Here is a 12,144-nt window from a genome sequence, read left to right on the forward strand (position 1 = left end):
AAATCGATCTAATAAATTTGCTCTTTTGTAATTTTCATCTCGTTTTAAGATACAAAATCGATCGTTATATTTTTAAGCCTTAATAAATGGATGAATTAAAGTCATTATTTCCCTCGCACTATGATTAATTTCTTATAGTTTAAAAACTCTAAGACTTAAAACATCTATTGTAGATCAGGAGCTCGATTGTGTATTTTGAAATGAGGTGAAAATTACAAAAGCGAGTAAATTTACTAGGAATTGACCAATGAAATAATCAGTATTCTAGTAAATTCACTTTTATAATTTTCACCTCCTTTTAGATACAGAATCGATCCCTAAGTATTGACCAATTAAATTATGAATATTCTAGTGAATTTGTTTACTTTTGTAATTTTCATCTAAACTTACGTCTTACGTACTTACGTCTTACTATCTTAAAGATTTTTGCGTGCCATGACTCTAAAAAGAACAAACTTATGGCAATATCAACCTAACTTGACGTCGAATGCTATTATGTAAAAATAAAAATAAAGAAGGAGGATTATATTCTATGGATTAAAATTTCTCCAAGAGCTTCAGAGCGTAAATAATAACAAAAATCGAGATATTGTCTATCTGTATTGGTATGTAATATCGTTTTCTCGTTTTTACATGCATGACGAATTACATTATTATACTTTTCTGTATAGATATACCTTCTCATTAAAAAAATTGTTTGCCAAATCGTTCTCAAACAGCACAAAGTCTAAAATTATGACATAAGATGTCTTTAAGTCATTTTTTAGACGCAAAAAACATCTTGTGACCCGATTTTAAACTTTGTTATCTGGAATCTTTTGTAATATGAATAAATTGCTGTTTTATTGTCCGATAAGTATCGTTGTCTTCTTTGATCATTATTTACTAGCTCATCAAGAATCTTAATTGTACATTTAATCTAACTTTCTTTATTATATATTTAGTCTAATAGATTAACTTGTATCAATGCCATTGGCAATATAGATAGAATTATCAACTCTTTTTATTTAATAGGATTTATATATATGAGAGAAAAAATTGATTAAAAGCAGAGAATTGTATGGAAATTGTATGGAAATTTTGTTTCAAGCAATTCTATCATTTGAATTAGTCGCTAATTAAATTAATTAGAATTGGATGAAATCATACTCGTAAGGGACCTATCATAACTATCGAGGAAATCGATTTGATTCTCGCTGAAATATGTTACTAAATACAAAAATCTAAGAGACATCTTTATTATATATTCAGTCCCAGATTTAACTGACGAAACAGACCTCCAAAATTAATGGGAACAAGAGTATTTTCAAAATATTAGATTTTTGAAAAGTCTGAATATAGTTAAAATATTGTATATAAGAAATCATAAAAGAATTTTGTTTAAAACATTTTTCTGTACATTATCATTTTGCTTATTCATAGAAATAAAATATAAGTATCAGCTTTGAGAGATTATTTCATTCTTTAAATCTGAGATTGAGTTAATATAAAAAAATATATGTCTTTTTATGTTTAACAACATATTTTAAAGAGAAATTGATTCCAGAATGTTGTCATAGTTTATGTTAAAACATTGTGAAATAAATTATGATGGTGATTATGAAAAATAAATTACACAATTTTTAAAAAAATTTTTTTAAATGAAAATCTTTCTCATTCATTAATAAAATATACAATAAAATATAAAACAAGATTGATCAATTTTACTGTGTAAGGTAAAAACTTTAAAATATTGTACACACAACTTTGATATTTTCTAAATTTTAAAAGAAAATTCTCTTGTAGATTCGGAAATAAGTTTCCGAGTTATAATCACTTTTATATTTAAAAAATTTATTTTTTTTCATAATTTATTTCATAGTGTTTTAACATAAATAATTATATTTCCAACTATTTTAGCATTACTTGGGATGAAGGATATATACATGGAGATATAGTCCGTTTGATATTCCTCTTTTTTCTTATTTAAAATTTTATTTTATTTTTTTTTTTATATACTACAGGAATGCCAAGCAGACTACGTCTTCACGTGGTGCATTCTGGATAATGCCAAAATAGTCCTAAATGTAATTATTTATGTTAAAACACTATGAAATAAATTATAATGGTAATTATGAAAAATAAATTACAATTTTTTTAACTTTTTATAAAAGTAATTATAACTCATTATTTCCTATGTTTATATAGCTTTTTTTCCTTCTTTTTTCCGAATCACTTCCCGAAATATTGCGGGCGATTTTGAACACCCTGTATACATGTCCATCTTGCGAGCGCTCGATGTGCGAAAAGCATTGCAGGTAGAATTGTAATCTCAGTGCTGGGATTTAACATACTTTGATCGATTTTCAGCTTTATTCCTGTCATTTATTTCACCAACTCGCGCGCAGCCTAATACATTTAGAACCGATTGTTCCATCTTTTGGTAAAGTTTACCTGTGAGATAAATCTGGTAATTCACGCATGTGATTGGATAATCTTGCTACTTATCCAACAGGTAAAATTTATCAACAAATGGAATAACCGGCCCAGAAGAAAATCGGCTGAAAATCGGTTGAAATATGTAAGTAAATCCCAGTACTGCTGTAATCATTTTAACGTTAATAGTTAGTCATTTTGAATTATTGATATCATGTGATCTGTTTAAGATATAATAATGACGTTATTTTTTTATCAATTAATAACCATCATTTATTTGTGACATATTTACAATGTCATACTTATTGACGTCAGATAAATGACTAATCGACAACATATTAGTGATCAATTAATAACGTCATTCATTTATGTCATTAATAATATGAAAATAATGACGTATCTTCTACATTGTTAGTTTATTTTACGTTGTGTGGCTGTGGCAACGTCATTTTTACGATGATAGGACATTAGATTTGTTAAGAATGATCAATTAATTACGTCTAATAGATGATATCTTGTTACCAGGGGATATCGCACTATACTATACATCTATGTTGATTATGCAGGCTAAAATTTTTAGTATTTTTAAGATATTAACTTTTTTTTTATATTTTTCATCTTATTAGTAAAAAAATAGATTTCTTTCTCAGAATTTGTTTCGTTTTATTTCTCAAAAATTACCCTCTTTGTATCTCTAAAATAAATTTTTTTAAATATGCATTATAATATTTATTTTTTCTTTTAAAGTGCAACATCTAAAGAATATATCAATATATCCTGTAAATTTTATGAAAAAATCTAAAAAGTTATGATTTTTTTTTAAATCAAGAAATCATTTTTTATGTTTCTTTCGGTAATTTATTTTGTATTGTTCGAATTAAAATTTAACGTAACTATAAATTGATTCATATATATTTTACATTATTTGAAAAATGTTTAGTAATTTTTTTTACTTAAAACAATTTATTTATTTATTTCATAATTTAGACGCGACAATCGTTCAAAGTCGTTGAGATTATTTTGTATGTGATCCTATGTAACCGTTATGATATTTTACCGAAGTGTGACCGTTGAAGACCGTTAAAAATGTATCGAGAACTTCTTCCCATGATTGCATAGAATTTCTTTAGCAAGGATCATGCTAAAATATTGAATTATTACTCTGAAATACTTACTGATATATTATGAGTTGTGATTTCTAAAAATGCTGTATTTTTTCAGATATATCATGATAGATCATGACAATATCATTTGGATGAAGTGGGGTGGTGCGCCCATGTTCAAGGGACCTCCCTCAGATGCCTTTCTTCATATACGCAATTTACAAGCTCACAAACAATGCGGGCCATATGAGCTGATGTATATGGACTGCATGGAAGCATACGGTTATCATAGAGGCAAAGAAAAATGCCGATTGATACTCGAGGATTTGTACGAATGTGTAATGGGTATTAAAAGAAGGCGCCGCCTGATGATTATGGATCTCGAGCGAAAGCGGCAGTTTAGAAACGGCGAAAAGGAAAAACTTTACGATGAAACTCCGCCACTGGATCTATATTAAATCATTCACAGGAAATATGCATAGTTTATATGTGTAAATGTATCATATTAAAAGATTAATTTGATAGATGACAAAAGCCTTTTTTGTACAGAAAATTATATCTGCTACATCAGTTCATTATTTTTCTTTTAAATTTTTTTTCTTTTTCTGGAAATGTTTTGTTCGAATCTTACCTGTACCAGATAAGTCTGCGGTACATGATGCTCCCCATACAGCACAGAACATTATTTCAACATTCTGTGTTATGAGTTGTTTTCTGATCAGATTCCTTTAATTCTATTAAAATCTGTTCACTCTATTAGATTGCGGTACTGGACAATAGAGTGAAAGGCCGGCATCTGGAAATGTTCGAATCTTACCTGTACCAGATAATAAGATAAGTCTGCGGTACATGATGCTCCCCATACATCACAGAACATTATTTCAACATTCTATGTTATGAGTTGTTTTCTAGTCAGATTCCTTTAATTCTCTTAGAATCTGTTAACTCTATTAGATTGAGGTATTGACCATAGAGTGAAAGGCCGGCATTGCAGACAATACAATGGAAAAAATCTATTCTAGCTAGCAATTCAACTAGACGCGGCAGCACGAAAACATTTTTTATTGTTATGATTTATGCAAAAGTTAATTTAAAGCGTTCTAAAATTTTAGTGTTACTATAACTTAAATATTAGCTAAAATTTTGTAAACTTTATTACACATATGAATAGAATCCGAAACTTTTACCAAAACTGAACACTCATTACGTGTTTCGACTAAAACTATATAGCTCTTCTTAAATATTAATTTTAATGTGTATTAAATTTAATAATTAAGTTTCAATAATTAAATTATGATGTATGTGAAGAAGAAGTACTTATATTTTTTGACTAAAATTGACATACAATCGAAATTTATTTTTTGATTTCGACCGAAATTTAATTAGTGTTTCAATAAATTATGATATTTATGAAGGAAAACTATATGATATATATCTATGAATACGGCCTTTACAATATTCTTATTTTTTAATTTTGGTTTCGATTTCGGTTGAAATTGATTGATTGTTATAGCCGAGTGTTCCGATTCAGTTTCGGCAAAAGGTCGGACTTTACATATGAAATCTAGATCACCATAAGACTGGGGACAGGTCAAGTAATATACTTCTGATGCTGATTCATCAAGCTATTTTCAATGACGTCTACGGATAGATGACTGAAAGAAATTCGGGTAAAGAATTATCCCATCTGATCGTTTTTACAAGGAATTCCTCTGAAAGTTTTCCTCTTTTTTAAGAAAGTAATCATGTGCTGCTGATTTCAGATACATTTGAAAATTACAATATAATCACATAAAAATGACGTATCTGGTTGCCGTCCTATGACGCATATCTCGACCGATCACTGACGTTCTAATTGGCTAAAACGGAACTTTAATGAGATTAATTATTGGTTAGTGCGATAACTTCCGCCGCGCGGCAAGTGTTCTGTGTGCCATAAAGGCTTGCGCACAATAAACAAATATTAAAATTTCGTTTCAAAATTTCCTCTCCGAGGAAGTTTTAGAACTTAAGGGGTTCCACACAATAAAAGGAACAAGAATTTCACTTATCAGAAATCATATATTGTGGAATACACAGTTTCTGATCTGAAATTCTTATTCTCTGTTCTCTGTTCTCTGTTCCTTTTATATGCGGAGCCTCTAAGAATAGGAATAAATATTAAGATTTCAACCTATCAAATATCAGTTACATCGGAATATATGGTTTCTGGTAGGTTGAAATCTTAATATTTATTCCTATTCCTAATATTTCCTCTATTGTACCAAATGGGCCTTCTACAATAAACCATTAGTTATAAATCAGAAATCAGATGCTAAAAATTGACGACTGTGATTGATTAATTTTCTGACTTCTGATTTATGATTAACGGCTTATTATAGAAGGCCCATAATGTCTACTGCATATTGGACGTGATAAGCGATAAGTGATATCCAATGAAAACTCTGCTTTACGCTGTATGTGAAAGCCTGAAAGCGAACTTATGCCTCATGTGTGTTTGAATAATTCGATTCGGTTGACGGATCTCGCGGATCTGCTGATCCGGTTGATTAGTGGAGGATTCTCAATTATTCGTGAGCTTTATTTTCGGAGCTTCATTTTGGCCGGTGAGTCGATTTCACCTGCATTGTTCCCAAACGATGCAACTTCACTTTTTCGCTCTGGCTTGATCATGATATTGAACCAATTCTACATCCATGTTCTTGCGATTATGTAAACGGAGCGATATTGTGTTACATTCAGAACTGAGTTCTTGATTATCGGACTTGATGCATCGCTGTAATTTCAAGTTTATGACTTAATCATATCGTATTTCATAGCGTGTCTTACGATTTATTCTAGGAGTGAGAAAGTAAGTATACAGAAAGAATTTTTGACAAAGAAGACAGTAAAATGTGCTTACCGAATGTCAAAAATTTGCCTCTGCAGATATAACAGATCTTTCATTTCATTGTATCACTCTCATCAGAAATGTAATTGCATTTTATCACTGTCAGTAATTTGCATTAACGAAATTACTTGTATGAAACAGCTAGGTTATTTATCACTTCTATTCTGACACTCTTTACTCTGATACTCTCCCTTAAATACTGAGGTAAAAAGTAGTGACACTTTTACTAAGGTTAATCCCTAAGATACCTATTAAATAAATGTGCCATTTTTCCACTATTACTTATGTATGACTGGTTGAACAAAAAAACAAACAAAGCTACATAACAAATGAAACATTTAAAAATGAAAAAAAAATAAGACAGTCTTTTGTTTTTTTTTGCCTCACAGACCACCAATCTCTACTTAAGGATTATTTTGTATTGTATTCTGAAGCTAGTCCTACTTATTATAGTTATATTTTAATATAAATACAGTTCAATATAAATACATATTTTTTTAAAAGACTTTTTACATGGAGCACTTGATATATTAATTAGTAACTGTTATAATTTAATAAGGGCATGAAATAATATGAAATAATATTCACTAGTACAATAGATAAAATTAATATATATTTATTTGAGAGAAGTCTATCTTGTACCAACACAGGCAACGCTGTGAGTCTCTTCTAGTCAGTGGAGACAGTGCATGTGTGCATGCTGTATTCAACTGATACACAACAGTAACTTTCTATTAAATAATTTTAATTTCAACAATATATTAAAGAATGATGTACTAAATTGATACAATATGCTTCAAAATGATTAATTAAATATGTATATCATGTGTATGTTTATATGTATCATTAAAATTAAGATAATTCAATCCCAGTATCTAAAAAAAATCAAAATTTTGGATTTGGCAATGACTATATGAATCTATTTTTATCTATTTCAATTTTTTAGTAAGCTATTAGTGTCCGTATCGCAAGTGCATGATGTAAAAAACTAAGCAAAAGAAAATAAATCTGAAAATTTTAGGACTTTGTTCCATGTTTTCAAACCAGTTTATGACTGTCAAGAATCTATGCATTATAACATTTTATTGCATAGTATAATTAAGTTGAGATAATGTATATTTTCTGATAGTTTTCTGATAGAACTCAGTAATCCTTATAGTGAAAGAATTGAAATCAAAGTTGGATTTAGTCTCGGATCATTATCTGAAATTTTTTGGTCAGAGTCCTTGAATTGAAATAAAGCGGTTTTTTAATAATTTGAATTTTTAGGAATCTAAACAATGATGCTTAGCAACCGTATATCAACGTTTCTACGGCTAGCCGCGCCAGAGCAACAATGGCAACAGCAGAGGGGAATGGCCACTCTCAAGTCAATCTCTATACGTTTGAAATCTGTCAAGAATATTCAAAAGATTACTCAATCCATGAAAATGGTATCAGCAGCTAAATATAATCGAGCAGAACGTGATTTAAAGCAGGCTCGTCCCCTCGGCATCGGCACAAAGATATTCTATGAACAGGCTGAGATCCAAGCACCACCAGAGGAACCGAAAAAGCTTGTTATTGCTGTGACCAGCGATCGTGGTCTCTGCGGTGCCGTGCATACTGGTGTATCCCGCTACATTCGCGAACGGTTATTAGTTGATTCTGAGCAACGTGAGAACACGAAGCTCATATGCATTGGTGAGAAGTCTCGTGCCATTCTTCAACGGCAGTTCGCGAACAACATACTCTTTGTTGCGTCCGAGGTCGGTCGCAAGCCACCCACATTCAATGATGCTGCCCAAATAGCTATACAGATATTGAACAGTGGGTACGTTAATCAAATTCAAGAGTCAGGATATTAAATAGAATATTAAATAGAGTAACTAAGTATTAGTTATTTAAACAGTTCATTAATGCAATAGAGTTGTTTTTTTCAATTGAACTTCTCTTTTCAATTCAACTTCTTTATAGTTCATCTTTCCACTTTTTCTTTCCATGTTAGAGAAAAAAATAAAATAAAAGATGAATCGTAAGTTTAGTTTAAAAGTTAAAAAGAATAGACCTAATGTCAGCTGAGATTATTTACTATAAATTTTCCTAAACTTAATAAATTACAATAAAAAAACAAATTAATGGACTTCTTATATTTAGCATAATAATAAATAGTAATAAAAAGGCAATAGGAGCTGTCACTATGTAATAATTTTGAAAAATAACGTCTTGTAGAGGTAAAATGGTTCATTATAGAAAGGAATATGCTTGTGAAAACTTTTTATCATAATAACAAGATCTACTATGTATCATACTATACATTCAGCCAATTCGAAATTCAATTTCCGTAACGTTTGTGTGGGGTCCATTCTGTTACTTAACTATAGGGATCTTTTAGATATATGAATTATATGTCTTTTTAAAAGAATATTGTATAATATAATTAATAACTATTAACTTAATTATTCTTTTGCAGTTATTCCTTTGGAAGTGGACATATAGTGTATAACAGATTTAAGTCTGTGGTATCGTACATGATTGATGATCTACCATTGTTTGATAAGAGCGCAGTACTTAATGCGCCAAAATTGTCGATGTATGATTCGCTCGATGATGAGGTAATACAGAGCTATCTCGAGTTCTCTCTTGCTTCGCTGTTATTTTACTCAATGAAGGAAGGTGCCTGCAGCGAGCAGTCCAGCCGTATGACAGCTATGGATAATGCTAGCAAGAACGCCGGAGAGATGATCGACAAACTCACTCTTACTTTCAACCGCACTCGACAGGCTGTGATCACCAGGGAACTGATTGAAATTATTTCTGGTGCCGCCGCTCTGGATTAAAATTGTTCCGGAGGAGAAATTTAGTTTACCAATTTATAGTGCCGACAAATAGGAAGAGAATATGTTGTTGGAAAAGAAGAAATGACGGAGAAACAATTCTGTTATATTTGATTTATGGAGTAATCGTTAACTTGTGCCTGAAGCAATAAAGTTTAATATTAAGATTTCAATGCTTTTGTTCATAATATAATAGTATAACAATATTGAAATTCTAGAATTGAACTTTATTGGTTCAGGTCTCCACAAATCAGATATTATACTGCCGAAAGATCAAGCCCTACTGACTTGAATGGTTCGAACCATTGCAGTGTAAATATCAAGAATATTAAAACCCTGATATTTATATGTCCAAGTTATTCAATAAATCAATCCGATTACAAAATCATGTATTTCATAATAGTAAGTTGTCATTTATATAATATAAATTCTGTAAATCTGATAAAAATAATACTTAAAGCATTATATTCAAAATTAGTAATATAAATATGATTCAATATCATCAAAAACCCGTTTCTAACGAGCTTTTCAATGTGTGTGAATTCTGAAATATTCTAACATTTTGATTTCTTATTCAGTAATTTCTAACGAAATTTTAATTGATAATAAAAATGATAAGATAATCATTGTCTGATCGTATGAAGTCGAATTTATTGCTATTGATTAATCGTTTTATATAATTCGCGCGTTTGTTCTTTTTTCTCTTTATTCTTTTCTCTCTTTCTGTTTCTTGGTCTTGTATTTCCTTTAATTACTAAGCTGTATTTGTAATTCGAGATAATAAACTTGTTGAAAAACTAACGACTATAGTAAATTCTCATCAATAAAATTTGAAAAAGTTTAAGGTATTTTTTTTAAAAATTATAAAATGAATAATTTCAGAATATTTTAAAATTTATATAAAAAAATTCTAGAAAAAATGGATGTGTAAATTTTAGCACTTCTAAAAAAATGTCCCAATTTATATTAAAAAACTTGAAATATTTTTTAAGAAGTTATAAAATTATTCAGAAAAATTCTGAAAAATTCTAAAATTTATAATAATAGTAAACAAAGAAATTAAAGACTGATGAAATTCAGTGTGAGAGAAGTAAATTATTATCGAGCAGATCTAGAGTTCTCAGCGATCATAGCGATCCTAGTGTCACAATGATGCACACTGGAGTCCGAGCATGCCGCATTCGGCTCAATACGACTGAGACTGCGATAGTGAGATCCGTTCTTAGGTTTGTTCGCGTCTCCAACATGCTCCAGCATACTCCTACCACAGCTCCTATTCATTCTATCAAGCGTTGGAATGAGTAAGAGCTATGATAAGAACATATAACATTACATATGTTGGAGCATGTGACGCGAACAAATCTCTTGCAATTTTCGAATGCGAGCGAGATAGGATATACGGACATATCTTGCTCGTGCTATGCGTGGTGTGTACGCGCATAATTCGCATTGCGCATGTTCTTTTTCGTCATGACCAACCATTCAAATGCTACTCAATCAAATTCTATTCTAAATTCTTGGTTGAATAAATTGATTATTGCACTTCCTTGAAATAAAGTCTGTTCGCATTGCATGAAATCGAAATATTTTTGCATTTAAAATGAGATAGATACATATTTTACTTTGAAAAGAGAGAAAGCGAAAATGTTGAGTGCCAAAAATGTAAGCAACGCGAACAGATCTATTATTAAGGAACGAACAGATTTATTATTAGGGAGCGTTATTGGCTGCATGCCGCAATCTGTAAGAATTGACTCGATTGATCGCAGTCGAGTATTTCTCTTCCATTCAATTGTAAGAAGTTTCCCTTTTGTCATGAACAGATCAAGCTAGAGTCTCATAGGGAGGGAGTAGCAAATTATATCACATGAATGCCCACGTTCAATCAGGACGAGGTCACGTGACTAGTTTTCTCTTCCTATGCTATGGAGCTTTGATGCTCATGCCCAATCAGAAGAGATGGGTCACGTGATACAATTTTCCATTCTCTTCCTGTAAGGTTCTCTACGGTTCCGATTCTCGCTCCCACATTTAAAAATCATTTCATCCTTGTTATTTATCAAATGTTAAACGACAATGATGCTTATGAATTTGTTAGCATGAATCGGAGCACACTGCTCGTCTACCGACGTGATCGAAAGTGTTATTGCGTCATCATTTTTGGAAAGTGTGACCAGTTTCAAACACGCAATTGAGTTTATGTTACTCTTTTAGACTTTCATATTCTTCATTGTTTTAAAATCGAAGCCATTCTCATGCGAAGAAGAAGAAGATGAATCGGATCACGGCCTAGATCGAGCATGCCACGTATTTCAAACTGTACAGATAGCATTTAGATTTCATTTTTATATGTTCACTAAAATTAAAGTGTGTATCGATATTTAGTATGTTGTGAATTGTATTATCATTCCAAAGCTTCACAACACATGTTTGTGGTCTGTCGAGAATCCATTTCAGTTTTGATAACCTGCAAGTGACTTCTTGGCTGACTGTTGAACTAATTTTGATTAAAAATGTACAATTTTTTGCTGATAAGGATTCCAAAGAGAATTGAAATGTTTAATATTTCGGAATAAAGAAGACATCATATATCAAATAAAGTAAAGTGAATTATTCCAATTTAATAATTTGTGTACCCCCTCATTTAAATTTCTGTGTTGTTATTTTAAAGATCCTAAAAGAATCCTTTCTTATTTTATATTATATTATATTATATTATATTATATTATATTATATATTTTTAAAATTCATATAAAAATTATGAAATATATATAAAAAAATTCTAAAAAAAATTTTCATCTGAGTTTTGATGTAACTCGGCATATTTTTAGGTCCAGTTTTACAATGATTAACATTTAACCAAGGTTCAACTTAATTCTCATCTTTTTCCAATTCTAAAATTGAAAAGAGATAATGAATA

General features: G+C 30.4%; 2 protein-coding genes across 3 annotated transcripts; both read left to right on the forward strand.

The window, feature by feature from the left end:
- Positions 1-516: 516 nt before the first annotated feature.
- Positions 517-4,047, forward strand: LOC108686528. Its single transcript, XM_018191882.1, has 2 exons — positions 517-605; positions 3,637-4,047. The coding sequence occupies exon 2, from the start codon at positions 3,644-3,646 to the stop codon at positions 3,974-3,976; it is 333 nt and encodes a 110-aa protein (XP_018047371.1). The 5' UTR covers positions 517-605; positions 3,637-3,643; the 3' UTR covers positions 3,977-4,047.
- A 1,950-nt stretch (positions 4,048-5,997) lies between these two features.
- On the forward strand, positions 5,998-9,572 carry LOC108686513 (ATP synthase subunit gamma, mitochondrial). 2 transcript variants are annotated; one of them, XM_018191861.1, is made up of 3 exons: positions 5,998-6,124; positions 7,678-8,221; positions 8,861-9,572. In XM_018191861.1, exons 2-3 carry the CDS (start codon positions 7,689-7,691, stop codon positions 9,225-9,227), a joined length of 900 nt encoding a protein of 299 aa, XP_018047350.1. In that variant the 5' UTR covers positions 5,998-6,124; positions 7,678-7,688; the 3' UTR covers positions 9,228-9,572. The 2 variants fall into 2 exon arrangements, with proteins under 2 accessions (XP_018047350.1, XP_018047351.1); XM_018191862.1 differs by lacking the exon at positions 5,998-6,124 and adding an exon at positions 6,203-6,369.
- Positions 9,573-12,144: the final 2,572 nt, after the last annotated feature.

Source organism: Atta colombica, unplaced genomic scaffold (genome assembly GCF_001594045.1).
Source record: "Atta colombica isolate Treedump-2 unplaced genomic scaffold, Acol1.0 scaffold187, whole genome shotgun sequence".
Classification (NCBI taxonomy): Eukaryota; Metazoa; Arthropoda; class Insecta; order Hymenoptera; family Formicidae; genus Atta; species Atta colombica.